The 19,871-nt window shown below is 52.7% G+C and overlaps 1 protein-coding gene across 4 annotated transcripts in view; it reads left to right on the forward strand.

Annotated features, from left to right (window-relative positions):
- LOC106743475 (RNA pseudouridylate synthase domain-containing protein 2-like) overlaps nucleotides 1–19,871 on the forward strand; it is a 106,400-nt gene that overhangs the window by 60,306 nt on the left and 26,223 nt on the right. For all 4 annotated transcript variants that reach the window (XM_014617340.1, XM_014617339.1, XM_014617341.1 and 1 more), the window contains 2 exons: nucleotides 8,123–8,227; nucleotides 14,503–14,590. In XM_014617340.1, the coding sequence (XP_014472826.1) occupies nucleotides 8,123–8,227; nucleotides 14,503–14,590 (193 nt within the window). The remainder of the gene's footprint in view (nucleotides 1–8,122; nucleotides 8,228–14,502; nucleotides 14,591–19,871) is intronic.

Below are 19,871 nucleotides of genomic sequence, written 5' to 3' on the forward strand. Positions count from 1 at the left end.
CCCCCCCCCTCTCATTTACTCTCTCTCTCTCTCTCTTCTCTTCTTCGTCTTGCCCGATTCCTCGGCGGAGACGACGAGAAGGCGCGCAAAAAGGGAGTGCAGAGACCGATCAAAAGGACATCGCGTGTCGGCCGGTCGTTCCGTTCTCCCACCCCCGCCGGTATGTGCCATTTTTTTCTCGTTATTCGCGCTTTAATTAATCTTGTCGTTGCCTCCGGCCGGCGTCACCGATGCCCGAAAACTGCTCGTCGCGCCCACATCCCCGTTTTATCAGCGTCGTCGTGTTGGGATGCGCGTGCGACGTCGCTCGCTCGTCCAGCTCAGCCGTGAAGGGAAAAATTGCACGCGTCCGCGGCTGATTACTCTCTTTTATTACATATTCCGTTATACATCGAGAGTGTGTACGGTGCATACGTGTGTATGTTTGTGTGTAGCTCGAGAAGGGTGTGTTACTGATCACAGAGCGTTGCGTGTCGCGTATTCATTACGCCGCTGTGCCACCTCGTTTTTTTCGCGATCCCGGTATAATTCAATTAAAGCGGCGGTTACTCACCCAGCACGTGCGCCGTGTCTAAATTTCTTCTTTATATATATATATATATATATATATATATAAATTTCTTCTTTATATATATATTCGCGCGATTGTCTTTATCTCCGCGAATTTTCACACGCGAGTTATTCCGCGTCGCGTGGGGGACGGTCTTGCACATCCGAGCGGGAAAAATAGTTCTCTCTTTGCTACGTGGTCGGTGTTCGATGAGGCAAAATAATTTTTGCCATAATAGCTGGCGCGCAGTCACGACAAACTTTCGCACATATCGTAGACTCGTATTAAAGTGGAAACGTTTGATTGCGCGAAGGCACGCCAAGTTTAACATCTTGCTCGATCTGGGACGCGTTTTCGTTACAGACGAGATCGATAGATATTTAAACAATAATAATGTCGATTTCTCGGGACGAGAGAGAGAGAGAGAGAGATCGCTCAGCGTCGAGAAACGATTAGTATTAAACATGACATTCACGTGTGCGAATGTGATCGTTGACGCACGATGTAAAATTCAAAATCTCACTTATCACGTGTTCGCGAAATATCATCGGTAAAAACGTTGCTTGAGCGTTTCAATAAGTTTTGATTAAGTTAACTGCATCGGACGTGAAAATATACGGCGCCTTTGTATCTTCTGGCCCGATGCGCCTGGTTATATCGATATACTTTATGCATCTGTATGATTCTCGAAAGCCACTCGGGGCGTGTGCACGCGAGGATCGTTCAGCCGTTTGGGAAATATTTATGGTAGCCGGGCACCTAAGCCGCCAACGTTTTGTTTTTGTATATTTTACGAGCCAACGTGATACGGCCGTGCCGAGGATTGGCAAACGCTCATAACGCGCGTGAAATTTGCGAGCGCTTCCTCGCGAAATTCCACGGAAGCGCGTCCGCGATTCCGCGATATCGTCGAGTCGATTCTCTACGCTTTCGGATATTCCGCAAAATTATTAGAGATCGGGACGTACACGCCCGTTGGTAGTTTAGTTTCACGACCGATCGCCATTTAATTTATCGATCACGCCGAGAGAGAGAGAGACAGGGGGGAGGAAGTTTTGCTCGTTTCGTGTTCGCGCACTGCGATGTCAACTGAAATCGGATCGCGGATTCCGGCAAGCTCCGGGTCGCGCGAACGCGGTATACCTCGATAATCACGAACCGCAGCGATTGTATCGCTTTGTGGTGTTTAGTTTGTCACTTGGAGAGTGCATCTGCTGTTCGGTGTGCGCTCCGAAACTCCGCGATTCCGTGCGGAGTGATGGGCGACGATGTCGGGACTCGCTTTTCAGCCGGTGAAGTTCCCCGGAAACCCTGCTCGCGGTGAAAATAAATTAGCGCTGACTTGCAAATTGCGTTTCGCGTCCGCAAATACGGCTAGGGAGGGAGAAAGGGGCTACGTACAACCCTGTCGAGAAGCTAACATTTTTTTTTATTTCGCCCTCATCCCCTTCTCTCTTTCTCTCTTTCTCTCGGCGATGCCGCCGTTTTCGTATTGATAAAACAGTTTCAGTTTTATGCCGGGCTGGTCGGCGTGTTCGCGAAAGGTCAAACTGTCCCGAAGACTTATATCGCGACTAAAGCGTCTGCATATTTTGCAGCGCGCGCGACGTTACTTCGTTACACCACCCCGGCTGTGTGAACTAGTTTTAACGCGGTCTCGGCAAAATATATTCGAGAGCGATGTTTGCTGTTTGCACGCTGAATATCGCCGGATACTTTGACGCGTAAGGTACAAACGCTGTCGCGCGTTTCTGGCAAAAAAGAAACGGACTTTCGTTTGCATCTGCCGAGAAGAATTTCGCTTGGAGTATTTTGTATATTTCCTGGTCGAGAGAGATATTAATTATAATTCCCGTTGAAAGAGTGCCTCCCGCTTTGTGAGCCGTCGAAGCGTTCATTTAACGCGACAGAGACATTATATACGCGACGAAATATCACGCCGGTGATCAAAACGCGCCCACGCCTGCATCGAAAGGACAATGTGCGTCCGCTCGAGTGACAATGCTCTCGGAGCGATGTTTGCGACCGAGCTTCCGTGAAATTTTCGTCCGTACGCGTGCATTAATAATGCAAACCGCAGCTTTCACGGTGAATTACACCGGGATAATCAAACATTGTAGTCGGTCTTGCGAGATCGTAACCGCCGCGACGACAATTCAATGAACTGTAATGGCGAGCGAGTGGTCGCGTGCCGTCTGGCAAATTGCGAGCTCGCAACGAGGAAATTTTCGCGCAACGATAGTCCTTTGCCCTTATTGCCGGCTGATTTATCGCGATATTATACTCCAGAATCGCGCGCATTGTGATAAGACAAGCGCTGTCTTCGCAATGAGAAATTTTCACGCCCTGCGAGATGGCCGAGCAACTTGCTATTCCTCGCTCATTCGTCGCGAGTCGCCAATTTCTTACGTTGAATAATTCCGCGTCGACCAATTCTCGAGCTGCTGTTGGAACCCGTCGACCATTGGCCACACCGACGGAAATTAAACGAAGAACAAGACGTTACCCGGTCCGTCGGCTTTCTTCCACTTGGTTCCCGAAAAGAACTTTTCATTTCCGACCGACATGGAGAACGAGCGAACTCTGTCGAAGTTTCGTTTCGCTTTCCGTCGCCGAAAAGCAAAAGTCGATTCGGGATCGCCGGGGAGAGAAACCGAAACGTAAGGCAATCACCGTGGAGAGAGAGAGAGAGACACCGGCATCGTCGGTCCGGAATCGTCCGCGGCGCGGAGGACGCTTATCAAGCGGCGCTTTAACAAAGCTTCGCCCTTTCGCGCTCGCCGGTGGTATTTAACCGGCGGATAGAGAGCAGAAAGCGCGAGCAGGCGGGCAGAGACGGAGAAAATGAGGCGGAGAAGACAGGCGAGGTGCCGCGTCCATTAGGAAATGAGGCATCCCGGGCTTAACGAAGTCGCGACCAACGCCGCCGCCTCTTCCGCCCATACCGGCGCGCTCACTTCCCACGCTCGCTTTGCTCCGACTTGCTCTCGGATTTGAAGGAGGTAGACGCGAAGACAAGCGCGTATTCCCCGCGTCACGCCGTTTTTCCTTCAATTTAATATGCCGCGGTAACGGTACGCGCGCGCTTTCTCGCTTAATTAGCCCGCTCGCAGCGAATTACTCGGGGCCGATGGATTATTCGCAGGCCGCGATAACGCTTATCGTTCACGCGCGACCGCACCCTGCCTTCTATACGCCGGTGGCGTATCTGCTGAATATACGACGCGCCGTTCCGTTCTTTTTTGACACATTGCCAGGCGGATGCTTTCTGAAATGATTTCTTGGAAAAATGGCTTGTCTTCTTTAACGCGAATATAATCCGTCTGCGGAGGACTACTCTTTCTCTCTCTCTCTCTCGCGCGCGCGCGCCTATGAGAAATTCGTGATGTGTTTGCACGCGTAATCGACTAGTGTTAGTTGCCGATGTTTTAAGGAAAGGGTTTCTAAAGGGGGAACAATTCCAAAATCTGCATTGCGTCACGTAAAAGTGGGTATACATTGAGCGAGCAAACAACGAACGGACAGCGAATGTGTAAATGTTTGCGCTTAAGCGTGCACGAACGCTTTCCTTGATAAGGCATCTCACGAGCAAATCTGCCCGTTCATTATGGCGTGCACATTTTCCAAATCGCAGCAACGGAAGTTTGCGTTCGTTCGCTCGGTAGTGTATAGTTTAACGCTCTTGCGTCCACTGCGAGATATCTCGGCGGCGCGACCTAATATTCGTAAGCAATTCGTAATTAATAGCATTGTTGCGACTCGCGGGGAGAGTATCGAGATACTTCTTCGTGATAGTGATTAACGACGGCCGCGGCGGCGAAATACTCGCGCGGCGAGAGTGATAAATCGTTGTCACGCCAGCGGCAATTATTGCCGCCGTTGTCGATGGAACGGCCGTTTACGCGGCGCGACTATTAATTAACGCCGGTCTCGATGATACCCGGCGAGCGTTGTTTTTTTCTATCCAGACCGATCGCGGAAAAATTGGGCCTTTGCGCTCGAGAGCGCTGCGACGAGTTGAGCGATAACTCGCGTGGCCGTCGCTTTGTACACTTTTATAAATTCACGCGTTTTTCCCTTCCGCCCCGACCGCCGATTCTTTTAGTGCCGTCGACAGCATTGAATTAATTAATTAATTAATCGACGATCTCGCCGTCATCAAGTCGATTATGCGCGCCTTCGAGCGCCCATGAAGCTATCATGCTCGCTCGCTCGTATGATTCATCTCGTCGCTGTAATCGACGTAACGACCGTTCCAGGGCGCCGCTCGTTTCCCAATTTCTTCGTTGTTCCTGTAGGTGGTCGCCGGAAACGTCAATCAGTGGTTACGTTACATAGCGCGCGCGCGCACCTGTCGAGAGACGCGGTTATAACGCGTAATAATGCGAGCCGGCGCTTAGACGCCGAACGGTAATTGCGAATTAAACATCGACCGGCGCTCGATTAATTGCGAGTCGCCAAGGCGGCGAAGAGAAGCGAGTGAGTTTCTGGCTTTCCGGCTTCCAGTCGAGGGTGATGAGAGAAGTAGCGTCCGGCTAAAAACAAGCCCACATCCTGCGGCGCGTTTCCTCTCATCATCGGCGTGAGAAGCGTTTTCACGGGGCGAATCGCGGCGCACACCGGCCATAGTACAACGAGAAACTGCGGGTCGCTGAATATTCATACGCTCTCGCTATAGTTAATATAATATACACGATAACACGGCGTCACAGAGCGGTGAATTTCGAAAACAACGCACGCTCTCTCTCTCTCTCTCTTATTTTGCGTGTCGCAAAGTCGATAAACGTGGCAATTTGGCGGCGGAAATTCGTGAAAAATTCGCGGCTTCGACGGCGCACAAAGTGTAGGGAGTTATCGTTAATGACTCCGAAGTGTATTACCTCGGCTGTCCATTCGGGGGGCGCGATAAACGGATAAATTGAGTTCCAGCGGCGGAGCGAATTCTGAATAGAGGCGGTCCGCTCTCTCGATTATATATGTATCGTCGGTGACGTGACCGGGATGGACGAATCCCCGATGGTTGGCCCGTTTTCCGAAGAAAAGCGCCGCTCCCCTTTTGTCGCGACTTCTGTGTTCTCGGATTTATTCATAAATACACACGCGCGCGCGCGCGCGCTTACACGGCGACAACGAGGTCGCTTTACCTCGGGAATCGTCTCCCAGGGGTAAATCGATAAATATAGCGGGCGCACAATGCAACCGGCTTCTCGTTACATGGTCGTTATATACGAATGTCAATCTTCCGTCGAAGATTTCCTCGTAAAGCTGATTTCCGAACTCGAGTGTCTTCGCAATTAGCCGCTCGAGATTTCCATCGAGCGAGAAGCTCGCCAGACGGAAAGTCTATCGTTAACGTGACCGGCGCGTCCGGCCGAGCTTAGCGGAGGTAAGAAATTTGGCGCGACGTCTCGAGCGGTTATCCGTCATCTTTTTCGTTGACCCACCGGCAACGAAGGAAGTCTCGAACGTACAGCAGCGTGTGCTTCCCCACGCACACACGTCTTCGCAAGACGTCACACGTACCGCACGGCGACGGGATCTCCTCGGTCTCGTTTGCCGCGTTTTCGGCTATTTTAAGGGAGACGAATCGCCACGAGAGAGAGAACTAAGCCAATTTCGCGAACCGGAGCGCGAGACGCGCGCACGAGACGCAGAGAACTCGAGACGAACATAAATTACTCCGACGAACGCGCGCGTCCTGACATGAAAGGCGACGCTTTTCCGCGACGTCGTTTTTTACGTTTCTCCTCGGAGCATCTCGCGATTTCGAGGATTACGCTTGCGATTCGACCTAACGGGCTCCCCTCCTCGAGAGCTCATCGGCTCGCCCGTACCTTTTCTCAGGGCGTTTTCGAGCGTTATGGTGGAAGGATATCGCAGGGTGGAGAGAAAGAGCTACCGCAATGCAGGCAAGGGCGTTGTCAGGGGCGACCCTAGCGACCCTAAGGCCTCATTCGCGCCGAATGCGCGGCGATCCGTTTGCGAAATAATACCCGCGTGTCCGATCGATCTTTTGATTTCGACTCGATATGTCGGCCATGCGGACGCAATTCGTTCGTTCGTCGGTTCGACCGCCGAATCGCGCTGACATTTGTCGGCCGAGTGTATTGATACACGCTGGGAAAACTGCTCTCTCGATTCGCGTCCACTCGCGAATTTCGGCCCGCGCGCGGTGGATTCAATGGATCGCGCTATCGATAATATCGCGACGGAATGCCCTCCGCGAATTGAATGCGCGTAACCTCGCGTAGCTTCCGAAATACGTCGCTCGATGCGATTATGGTCGGGCGATTTACGGACAGATTGTATCAGTCCGGTGGATATTTGATGAGCACCGAGTATTCCTTTATTTAGCATCTCTTCCGATTTTTAAGGAATGCGTCTGAGCTGTGTGTCGGTGGTCTCTTGTACTTTCGCGTGTACTTTCTCGGTCTCTCTCCCGTTCCCTTCCGTCCTCGAGGCTCCTTCGACGAAGTACCGTGTGTTATTCGCAGAATGCGCGGGCTGAAGTCTCGCGCTGGGTCTCCTCTTCTGCGTAATCTGGATATCTCAGTGACAGAATTACGGGCGGCTAATAGGACGCGCGATGTAATCTCGTTAATTCGTCGTTATGCAAATTGCGCGACGCAATTGCGTTAACCCTCGGTTCAACTGCATTTTCGAGGAAGAATAGCGGGCTTCGGGAAGCTTTTCTACTATTCCCCCACGTACTCCATAAGTCTTTTTTTTTCCCTTCGTTTCAACTGCACTTTCTGCAATTATCCTCGATCTTTTTGTTTTCCGCTCGCCGCCCGGGACGTACTCTCTCTCTTTCTCGCTTCGCTTTAAACGCGGCAAGTGGAAGGCGGGCGAAGCCTGAAGGAACATGCCTCACGTCGCCGTGGCGTTTAATTTAATTAAGGGAACCAAATGATATTAACGTGCGCGAAAACACAGAAGTCCGTCGTCGGCTCACCGAGCGCGTCGCCGTCGCGAGACGGACGGATTTTCAAAAGCGGTCCAGACTCGTCCACCTCCTCGTTCCGTAATACCGATTAAGGCTCGCCGTGGACCCCAACGATTTCGACCGTGTTGATTATCCTTCCGCCCGTCTCGCCTGTACTTTCGCGTTTCGGCCGGATCGAAGGGGGGGGGCGAGGTCATTACCGGAGCGCAGCGGTGTCGAATTATCAGGCGCCAAATCAACCTCTGTCGCGGCGACTCCGCTCTGTATTTACTCGTTCCATTAACGCCGGATTAGTATGTGGGACGTAAACGCGCGCGCGTAAAATAGAGACGAGTTAACCGAATTACCATAAATCGATGCGTCCGAGCTTTTGGCGGGCGCGGCAACATCAACGCCGACATCCAGATAGCGCACAATGGCCGATAATGCCGCGCGTATTGTCGGACATCTCCCGTCGAACCGTCGCGATTTACCGGCGCGAGCCGATGATTAAAAGGAGGCTCCGAACGGGTTTTCCAACGATGTTTCGAAAATACAATTAAAGTCGCGCCAACGGCGCGTCGTTAGCTCGGCTAGGCGTGAAACGCGAGCTCAGAATAATGAATGTGCGCTCGTTCCCGTTGCAGGTCGAGTTGAAGCCGCTGCGAGAGGCGACGGTCGCGGTCCCCGCGCCGAAGATCACCGAGAAGAGGAAGGCCGAGGACGCCGACGCCAGCAAGGACCTGAAGAAGGTGAGTGAGTCGTCGTGCAGACTTTTCGCGATTCGCCGCTTTTCGCGCGAGACGCTTCGAGGATATTTGCTCGCGCGCTATCACCGGGGCTGTCGACCGGACGATATGATGTATGCCCTATCGCTTCGTATGCTCTCGAATCGCGATGATCCTCCGGACGGCGGTGCTCTCCATGTCCATTTTCGAGGCCTCGTAACTCACAGAGCCATATGAGTTAGGAACAGATCGCGCGTACCCGCCATCCGTCCGTCTGTCCGTTCGTTCGCTCGCCCTCGTCGATATTCGACGCGTCGCCACGTCGTCAGCCGCACCGGCCTCATTAATCTGCGGCGCACGCTGTCGTCATTAACGAAATAAACGCGAGCCGAAGTCGCGTCGACGTCGCCACTTTGAGAAACCCGAGTTGTCGGAGAAACCCGCTGTTGCGACGAGTCGCCGCGAGCTTTTGACGCTTACCCGATACGCGCCTTACGCTCCGCTGTCTTTGCCGCGACGGTGCCGCAAGTCAACGACGCTGCTCATATATATATATATATATATATATACATAGGAGGAGGGAGGGGGAGCTTCGTCGCGGAGGAGTAAAAAAGATCGCTCGGTGGACTTGGTTTCGTCGCGAGAGCCACGCGACGTTCGTTGAATATCAACGAGAGGCGCGATTTAATCTACAATCATTTTTTTTCTTCCCTCCTTCCTCCCTACTTTTTCTCTTCTTTCTCCCCTCTCTCCCTCTTTCATTGTTCCTTCTTTTTGAGGGAAATTACTCGATGGAATAATGATCGCTTTATCGTATACGTATGCGTTAACGCGCGTTCGTCCGAGCGATCGGGCGGAAGCTGCTCAATCGGCCGGACGTAACGAGCAGAAACGTCACGGGCGAAAATATCGAAATGAAAATCAATTTATTCGCGAAAGAGAGAGAAAGGGAGATACTCTCGATTCGCCACGCTCGGCGGCGCTCCGATAATTTTCCCGCGATTAGCTCGCGACTATCGTCGGTTGCTTGTTTTTTCTCCCTCCCGCCCGGCGGTAGTTTACAGTTCTCCTCGAGAGCTAAGTTAAGATAGCCATGAAATTTATCGTCCCGAGCTGCGCTCCGAGTCTCACCGGCGACTACTCGGGCCGGGCAATAGCTCGTTAATCCGCCATTGATCCGAGGAGGCGAGAACCGAGTTGAAATTCGCAGCGTCGTTCCTCCTGAATTTTAAGACTCGCGCTTAAAAATATATACCTCGCGGCTCGGCTGTTACTCTCTTCATCCCGCCTCGGAGGAATTTCTGATCGCGGGAGGAGCGAGAGAGTCGCGAAACAGCGGAGTATAAATCGACGGGCGCGAGAATGCGGCGAGAAGAAACGGCAAATTACGAGGGACACGTCCGCGTTTCTTTCGGTCAGACGTGACAACCCTACTTGATTCCGAATGCACGGCGACTGAAACAACCACCGTCTTACCGGAAACATCGCGGAGGAAGCATCCGTGCACAGCAACAGGCGGCGACAAGTCGTGCCAGAGATTCGAGGCGATGTTGCGTACGTGTGTACTGTGTGATGTGTGTGGGAGTGTGTTTGCAGGTGTGGACGGTCGTTCTCCATTTCGTTACTCTTTTTGCTCGTCGTGGCCCCCGACGGGAAGTACATTACGCTCGATGTCGTATCTACTATCCCAACGTCGCAGCTCGCGCGGATTTACTCCTCTCTTCTCTCTCTCTCTCTCTCGCGCGAAATTCTTCGCGCGTCGCCGCGAAAGAAACGTCCCGTTCATGGTAGGCGATACGTTATACCGGGCTGCGCAAAAGTAATTTATCTTGCCGTAGCGGCTCTGCCGTTCCACTGCGTCGTAAATTAACCCCGGGGATACGCGTACAGTGACAGACTGTTGCGCGCAAGCCACTCGATGACAAAGTACTTAAGACACGGCTCCCGTGCGCGGCATAANAATAAGGAATAATTAAGGCGCGCTCGTCATTTCGCAATCACCGTCTTATCGCGGACGAATCATCGCGTGGCCTCTTTTATCCGCGATCGTTCGCTCGAATCATTTCATCGGGCTTTTTCCCGACACCGAACCTTCCTCACTCGAGGCGAAGTCGAGTAGAATCAAGCAGACTCGTCTCTCTCGGGAGGACGACACATTTCGTCCGTGTCATTTACGGATCCTCCGCGAGACGTGAGCGAGCGGAAACGTATACAGCGGGCTGCATTCCGACGAAAAAGAGGAGAAAGAGCCTCCAAGCAGATTCTAATCCGAATATATTAGCGGTCACGTTGAATCGGCGACGTATCCCCGAGTGCATATATCCCTATTATATTGGACGTCAGCGCGCTATCTCTCTCCTGGCGCGCGCGTTATGCAGCGCATACGTACGTGAAAGGCAGATACGCGCGCGTTCAATGCGGCGGAATTCCCTACGTCCGAAATCGCGGATGCACACGCATGCAGGTCGCCCCCGGCCGTTATCTCTTTCCCCCTCGACGACGCCCACGCGTTTACACGTGCAACGTCACGGCGCATATCCCGTTTACAAGGCTCTCTCGCGCGTAAATCCCGGTAATACAAAATATAGGCGGGTCGCCGAAGGGGGCTGCGTCTCCCGCGAAGACTCACCGAGGGTGAACCTAAATGCTACGTCCTGGCGGCGGGGAGGGAGGGAAGGGAAGCTTGAGGGCTCCGTGGAAAAGCCTGAGACGATGAAAGCAACGCGGTCGATCAGCCCCCGGGAGCGAGAGGGAGAGAGCGCAGACAGAGGTGGAACACCCGGCAGGAGGGTCGTTCGAGGTTGGAGAGTGAAAGGGAGGGATGTTTTAGGGCCGGTCGATACAGCCGAAAGTCCAGAGAGCGAGCCGAGTGGCGCGAACATTCGTGCGGATGAGGATATATCGGGGGGCTAAACGGAGAAACCGGGAAGATGGTTTTTGCCCTCTCACCCTCCTACTCCCTCCTCCCGGCCCTCGCTATACGTTCCTCCTGCGTCTCCTCGTAACTCTGTGCTCTTTGTGGGCCTGGAGAGTCTCGTGTTTCCTCGTCCTCCTCGTCGTCGTCGCGACGGTGATAGTCGTCGGGCGGCCTCGTTCGCGGTTGCCGCGGTGACTAACGTTTTCGCCCGAGATCGCAAACAATACGTAATGGGAGCGTTAATTATTTAAGCAAAAATTTCGAGCAGCCTCGTTACGGTTAACGAGGTACTCGAGCGGGACCGAAGCCGGATGTTTGTTATTCGACGACAGGTACTACTACGTTTTTCAAGGCGGAGCGCGAAAACACTGTCGGAGGAACAAAGAGACTGACACAGTCCGTCCGAAATAATGAATCACCCTGAATCGCGTGGTATTTATTGCAGCTATTGTCTCGCGACGGAAATATATGTCTGAGCGTTGCGCACGCTACCGATCATATAAATTTGTGCGGAGGATTTTATCGTCCGATATATCGCGAGTGATTGATCGTGTTTCATTAGACGGCCGAGAAAGCATCGCGCGCTGTGCAAACGAAAACCTTATGTCGCCTTACTCTCGTGCTTCTTGACGCTATTACTCCCCGGACATTTTGATCGGTCGCCGCGCGGATGAATCAATTATATCGTTTAATTGCTCGTTCGGGGTCAATGGTTGTTTAACGAAAATGCATGTTCGAGCGAAACGCGATTAGCCGTTGCTCTTTAAGCAGACCTCCGGACGCGCGCGCGCCGACAGGCAAATATAAATATTAATTTTCGCAGATGCTTCCACTCAATATTTGTTAGCTCGTTCTCGCGAGAACGAGCGAGTTAAAATGGCCGGTCATTAATGCAAACTACAATTAGCTGTAATGCGATGGTAACTCGATGCACCGGCGCAAAAACGCGATTGTGCATTCAATGCATTATTCAGCATAATATTTTGCTGATACGGTTACGCCAGCTTAAATCAGAAAACAAAAGCCGCAACGACGGAGTGTTATTTTGTTTCACGAAAGGAACGCCTTTTACACCTTCACTCCGTGAGGAAAAAACGACCCCGGGGAAATGGTATTGTTATCGTTCGCTGTTGTTTCTCGGTATGCATCACGTGTAATTAGATAACCCTCGTAAACTTGTTCGTAAATTGCGCCGGCTCGCGCGGGCATCGATGTCGCACCGTCCGACGATAATTTCAATCCGCGACTCGCCAGAGGATTTTCCGCGGCAATCTAATTACATTTCTGCTGGAACGTCCGCCGTCCTGATAATTGTTGATGGATATGCGCGCGTAAGTCCGCAGAGGAATCTTTCTCATCTATCGATATCCCAATATCGGCCGTCTCTCGTCCGCTACGACTCTACCGGCCATTGAAAATTCGCGCAGCGCCCCGCGTAATCCGATTTACGCGGATCGATGCACCGCGATTTCGACTAATTATTGTCCACGTTAATTAAAACGTGTCGCCTGCACGAATATTAGGATCCATTAATATAATGCGCCGTTTGTTTCGAACGAGCGAGTAACGGCCATTCGGTGCGCGCCGTATTCGTCGTTATTAATTTCAACGGACGATTTAACAAAGTGATTCCTTGACGCGCGAGACCGGCGCCTTTTGACTCGCGCTATTTCGCTAGCGAGTACCGGAAGACGACTCGCGCACACTTGGATCCTCCTCGGCAGCGTGGGATATTTCTTCCAACAATCGTACACAATAACGTCCGATGTCTCGCGACGACTCTTGTCAGTGATAGCGGATTTCATGAAAACTTCACGCAGTCGGCGTGAAGAGAACGTTCAAAGGAAGATCTATGCGTGCGAGTGCGCGCGAATAAATAAATTGCTCCGGCGATTAAATCTACCAGCGAAATGCTCGAGTAAGCTGTACATGGGGACGGTTCGCACGTGCCTCGATGATTTACACTCGTTTCGTTAATCGGGCGCTCGCCATCGCGGAATATCACGGTTCGCCGAGTATCAAAATGAAGCGAGACGACGCGCATCGGCGGTCGCACGCGAAAATGCGAGCGCATTATGCGCCTGCACGTCCGCGCTACGTGAGCCGTGGCGCGTTACTTTTTAATTAGCCGCACGCAGCGCAATTTCAGCCTCGTTTCTCGCGGACCGGCCTTAATCGCGCGGAGTTTATGCAAAATCGTCTTTATCTCGTTGCATCGCAGCCGACGCGCGTCGTCGTCGCGTAATTCCGGCCATTTGGTCCTTCCGGTCGCTCGCACGCTTTTCATCACGTCGTACGTAACAATTAGCCACCTCCACCCTCCCCCCCCCGCATCCTTCCGTCGTTTTCTTGCCTTCACGCCTGAGCTTGTAAATTTTCGCGAGCACGTGTAGCGCGTCGCCCCGCGAAAATTTCGCGAGACACGCCGCGGCGAACACGGTAACGTCGCGAGAACTTTGGGGCAGTTTCGCCGGGATTTATCGCCGGTATCGCACGATACTCGAGTATCGACGTTGCCTTTGTTCTCGCGGCTTCCTTTTGTCGCGCGCGTTTCGAGGATGAGCAACACCGCCTCGCGGTGTAATTCAACCGGCGCGATTTCCCCCGCCATCCGCGAATGATCCGCGCGTATGATAATTCAATAAGCGAGCGAGCGGCGGCGACAATGCGCGGGAAAACTGCGGCCGGGAGTTCTCATTTCTGCGCCGGCCGGCCGTTATCCCCGCCTTGTCCCCCTTATTGTCCTGCGGGTAAATGGCGCATTTTTTGTATGATAAATTTATCGTCGCCATACGTCAGAGCGCGCGCGTATGGAGCCGTGTCTGACTGGCTGTGCTCGTCCACTTATCTACCGCGCCCTTTATTTCAGTCCGCGAATGACAAATAACGCGGCATGTATATCTCCGTTTTTAATCGGGCCCGTCATAAATCGCGGCGGGAGTCGCGATTTTTGTCGCAAATTTTATCCGGCGAAAACTGGGGCGGTCGGCGAAATATAATTTGCCACCTCGCATTAAGGATATTCGATTGGCGTGGCGTTCTTTCTCCCGCGTATTTTCCGCATTGTTATCCCGCCGCGGCGAGAACGCGAAAAACACCCCGGATGTGGTTCTCTCGACGAAAACGCGCGCAAATGACATTCGTCCATTTTCGCTGCTTCTCAATACTTTTGTCGCCATCGAAGCTATTGTTATGGAGCAACTGTTTTATATCCTTTTTTCGTCGTGTATATATGGAACGCGGCTATTTCAAATGTATATATAATATATATATATGTGTGTGTGTGTGTATGTGTGAGCATACATGTGCCGTCGCAGCACCAAGTCGCGTGTAGCCGCAGCTGACCAAGCTGCTCACTTATCTACTGCGTTCTTTGTTCCAGGCAAAATTGGAAACGAAAGCGCTGAAAGCGAAGAGGCCGGGATTCACGGACGAACGGTACAACGAGACCAGCTATTACGTGGAGCACGGTGAGCGCCTCCCCGTTAGACGTTTCAAATTTAATCCGACCGCGGTCGGCCCGTTTAATTTGACGGATTAACCGGCGGATTAACGTGTTGCGCTATCTCCGGCCCGACCTCGAGAGATGAATTCGCGAGAGTCGGTCCGTTCTCCCTTCCCTCCCTCGATTATCACGGATCAACGATAACCGTTAATTCAGTGGCTGCAAATAACGTTTCCCGGCGGGCGGGCAAGTGTGCGCGAGATCGGCGCTAAAATGCGCGGCGATACGCGAGAGCCGTCTCTCTCCACGGGATCGGTTAATTTTCAACAATGTTGACCTTGCACTCGTGCGCAGAGTTCGTCAGCCGCGAGTCAAGTAATCGTGGATAATCCGACGGATAAATACAACTCGTGCAATAATTTGTCGACTCCCCCCCCCCCCCCCCNCCTCTCTCTCTCTCTCTATCCGTCTGCTTTTCGTCGATGCGCTCGGCGCTTTCCACGTCCGCGAGATACAGTGTAAAAGTATGGGGCAACAGATTTTACGAGGCACGAAGCGCGTTTCCGTGGCCATCGTCATCGATTTTCGATTTCCCCTCCCCGTTTTTTCCGAGTTCCGAGCCAATCCGTGTAAAGTTTTACGATCGGTCCTGCGATCGTTTCTGACTTGTCCGAGATTTCCGAAAATCTGTCGGACGAATCGAACGGAGTGTACAGGGCGAAACTTTGTGCTTTATGCCATAGAAACTCGTATCACTTTCCCTCTATTTCGGTGCGCTCCGTATTTCGGCACTTCCGTGCAACGATATATATCGCTTGCATCACATACCGTAATTATATACGCGAACATCGCGCGAGACGCCGAGATCGGCGTTTGTTTCACGACCATATGTCAATTTTTCATCGAGATGTAAAGGTTCGAAGAGTTCGATGTTTTCAAAGACGGCACGCGAAACTTTGTCGGCGATTGGCGGGCAACATCATTGTCATCCGGGAGCCTCTTTCATCGCTCGTCGATATCTCCGCGTTAAAAAGTCGTGGCGACACGAAACAACGTGGATTCCCGCTTCTGATGAGGATGGGAGTCGTTCAAAAAATCTCGCGTTAAATTCATCACGTTGGCAGAAGTGCATCGCAGTAGACGGCGACTATTTTGATTAAGTAAAGCAAGCTTGCCAAACAAAGATCTGAAGTTTAATTTCGGCCGTTGCAATCCAGTGTAATAAAAACGTGCGAAAATACGTAAAAAATACAATATAAGAGTGAATTATAATTTAGCTTCTAAGTGTGTGCATTTTTCTCTAGAAGTTTCAGTGTCTTTTTAAACGGTCGTTTATGATCTCGCGAGTTCTGGATAAGCACTGAGAAAAGATTTTCGCGTATATACAAAGCTGCGCACCAAATGGTTAACACTTGGTAAGTCGGTCCCCAGTTTCGTTGTATGCTTCGATCGTAAAAGTACACGAGAATTCATCTCGATCCGATATAGCGTCTTGAAGTTAAGTCGGAAGGATTACGAAATCAGTCGCGAACGGTCAATGGTAAATTCAAAGGAGCGCCACGCCGTCGATCTTCCTCCAGCGCGACGTCTTGTTTTATTGACAGATCGGCGCGCTGAATTCGTCAAAGCAATTGTAATATTTCACAGGTAACGGAGCTCCGGGCTCCTGAGGCGATTACCGCTGAACAAACCGCGACGGCTGATTTAAAATTCAGATCGAGCGGCGTAGAAAAAAGTTGTCGCTTATCTGGATCCTTTCGCCGTCGAAGAGTTGTCCCGCCGGGAGCTTTGCGGAATCGATCTACGGCGCGGGATTAAATAGATAGGGTGTCGCGTATTCGCCGGGAGCCGCTGTATAACGGAATAAAACTGTCGCGCGGCTCTCTTCGGCGCGCGGTAGATGTTACACGCGTGGCAGTTAAGTCGATATTTCGACGTTGCTGCACTCGCGGTCACCGCCGGCTTATCGTGTGCCAATACACGTCCCGCTCGATCGTGGCGCGCGCCTCCGTATTTTCCCTCCGCCTCCGGTGTTATCGGCATTGTCGCGGGATCGCGTGATAGACGGACGGCAGCTGAGCTCGCGAGTACCGTTGCACGTAGTCGCGATAATGCGACGACGACGATGATAATTGCGCTGGGGAAGCGGCTGCGGAGAATAATGAAATTAGCCGTTTCGACAGCAGACTCCGGTTCATCGTATTCCGCCGACCGATAATCAATACCGGCGCAGCCGGTATTTCCGTTTCCACGAGAACAAGCGGCTCGGTTTTTCCACCCTCGCGTTCGACGGCGGGCCGGTACTCCAGGAAAGAATTTCACGACTTCGCAGCGGATCGAGTTCCCTCGTTTCCGCGGTGCGAGGGATTAAGAGTTCAGCCGGACGAGCCGCTCGCGGCTCCGTGATCGAGACGAGCTTTCAGACGAAGGTCAAACTACTTTACCGTTTGAATGTCTCTCTCTCTCTCCTCAGCGAGACGGCGAATCATTAGAAAGGTGGGCCGTAATTTTAGCGCTTTCCCTTCGGGGAGTGCGGTTAACTTTTCAGTGGTACGAGTCGGCGCTTCCTCCGACGAGCGAGCGACGGGCGAATCGGCGCGATTAGCGCGCGAAGAGAAAAGCGGCCGCAATAACGTCTCGGAACGATCGACATTGTTGGATTCTCCGATACGTACGTGCGCCGCTGTAGGCCCGTTATCACGAGTTAGGTCTGCGATAACGGGCTAACGGAGAGACCGGGAGGAAGTCTGGGCGAGAATACGGAATTGCCGACGGCGGAGCGTACGGCGGAAGAAGGGCCGAAGGGAGCAGCTCTCGTGGAGGCCCCGAGGGGGTGGACGAAGGTAGAGACGCGAAAGGGATCGATCGATCGGATATTTAGACGGGCGAATGGCAATATCGACAACCGATATCTGCTCCACATTCGAATAATAGAGCCGCGCGGACGACGTGCTGCTGCCGCTGCTGGGCATCTTCCCGGCCGGTGTCTCTCTCACCTACGGCGAAACAAAGACCTATTAATGCCACTCGGAAGACAGACAGCCGCGTTCTCCGATCGTCTCTCGTCGGTTCGTGCGCGCCCCTTAAATACGCCACGCTCGATCGAAGAAGACGCTCGGAGAAGGGAGCGGCGCTTCAGGTACGCGCGAGCTCGTTGCGGGAATTAAGGGCGAAGTATTGTCCGGAGTAGGTCGAAAGGGTTGCCTTTCCAACTCGCGCGCGCTCGGAATCATCATTTCCCGCTCTCTTCCTCCCTCGGCTGGGAAGAAGGGAGACTAGCGAGCGAGTTGAAACCGTCCATTTCTGGAAATATATTCCGAGAAGGGAATGGAGGGGAGGATGGGGGGGAGATGCCCGAGTACTTTGCGGATAACGAGTAACAATTTTAACCGTTGTTACTCGGCGGATCCGACGGTGAGAAGAAGCGCGCCTCGCTCGAACGTTAACGCCGGATTTGGAGAAATCCGAAACGTCGGCTTACCGGCGCGCGTCCTACACGATGGGATCTTCGCCATCTGCGATCAGCTAACCGGGGCCGCGCGAAACCGCGCACACACGCGCGTACACGACGTCGGCGAAGAGGGCGACGGGGGAGGATTTCTCTACGTGATTCAAATCTAGATCCGACCCTATCCCCGAGTTAAGAAGCTCGGCGTACGTTATCGAGCCGAGGGATCCTCGGCAATTCGACCCCGGCTAACCAACCGCCCTTTCTACCCCCCCCCCCTTCTCCATCTGCTCTATCCCCTCTCGCCGGCCCTCGTCGGAATTACACGCAGTTTCGCCCTCGATGGTCGTCCCGCAAGAATCGTCCGCAACGACGTACGCTCAACGAAAGGAATGGAAACGAAACGCGACCGAGTCTCGCTCTGTCTCGCTCGGTTATCGTCTTTTATCGTGTCATCTTGAACGCGCGACAAAAATGAATCGTCGTCGACCGGCTCGAACGACAAACTTCGCCCTCCTATCCGCCAACGCGCGCCACTCTAATTGGCCCCGAAGACGCTCCTCGCGCCGGCTTTGATCCCGCCCCGAGGAACGCGTCTTGGCACTCGCCGGTGCTGAGAGGAGAATCCGTTGGCGGACCCTCTCGAGCGCCCCTTCGACGCCCACCTGTCCTCCGGAAGCTCGATTTTATAAGCGTCCCGTCCGACAAACGACGCTCGATCTCAGCGACACACGTTGCTTCCCTCGTTGGCTGCTGCGCGTTTGATCAATCAACGACAGCGCGAATCAACCATTTTCTCCTCCGGCATTCGCGCCGTCGCTCTTTTCTTTTCGATTTATCGCGAGAGCGGATTATTTCCAATCGCGTCAGTCGCGATCATTTAATTACATCCGGACGTCGCTTGAAATCGCCCGGAGAATTCGCGAGAAGCGCTCCGCTGCTGGGAGCGCGTGTATCGCCACACGGATAATTATTTGTCGACTCTCCCGGGAAAGTAACACCGCCCTTTCGTCCGTCCTCTCGCTCTTCAATTTACCCCGCGATATTGGATTTTGACATCGCGTCGTACGATAGATGGACGAATTCGATTGCGGATATTGGATATTAACACGAGCGAGTCTCGGCTGAATCGCTTAATTGGTTAATTAACGGGATAGCAGGACGGATCGTAAAGCGACGTACAGAGAAGACCCGGTAGATGCGCGCGTCTCGTCGAAACGTGACACACGGCGTGGTGCTCACGAGCACCATCAACGGCGCGACACGAATGCTACATCTCCGGGATCCGGTAACTCGCGATGTAATAAATTCGGGAGGGGAGGGGGGGGGAGGATAGTAGCGGCAGTAACACAAGTCAAGCCGTCCGCGAATCAAGATACAGGATACTCTGCGAGTTTGTTCGGTGTTTTACGAGCTCCTTAGCTTTGATGTCTGCGAACTTCCGTGATCGCTGGAAAATGGGAAAGGGAATGGGAAATGGAGCGCATATGTTATCACCAGTAACGAATTTCTCCATCTCGTGTGTATATCCCGCGTGCGCCGCTAAGAGCCGACGCGTACGAACGTCGATCCCGAAAGTTTCGTTTCATCCGAGCAAGTGGAAAAAAAAAAGAGAGGGCGAAGGGGGGAAAAAGGGAAAAGGGCTCCCTCTCGGAAGAAAGCCGCTTATGCTTGGCGTGATCGTCGCATCGCAGGCGACCTACTTCATATTCAACGATACCCTCTTGTCTTACACATTTAATTCGTAGCATGTAGAACCAACGAAAACACAGTCTCGCGCGCGTGTGTGTGTGTGTGTGCACTCGCGCGCGCGTGACAACGAATTCTTCGCCTGACTCCGGTGGCTCACACCGTAGGT

Source organism: Dinoponera quadriceps, unplaced genomic scaffold (genome assembly GCF_001313825.1).
Source record: "Dinoponera quadriceps isolate SergipeBrazil2010 unplaced genomic scaffold, ASM131382v1 scaffold1069, whole genome shotgun sequence".
In the NCBI taxonomy this organism is placed as follows: domain Eukaryota; kingdom Metazoa; phylum Arthropoda; class Insecta; order Hymenoptera; family Formicidae; genus Dinoponera; species Dinoponera quadriceps.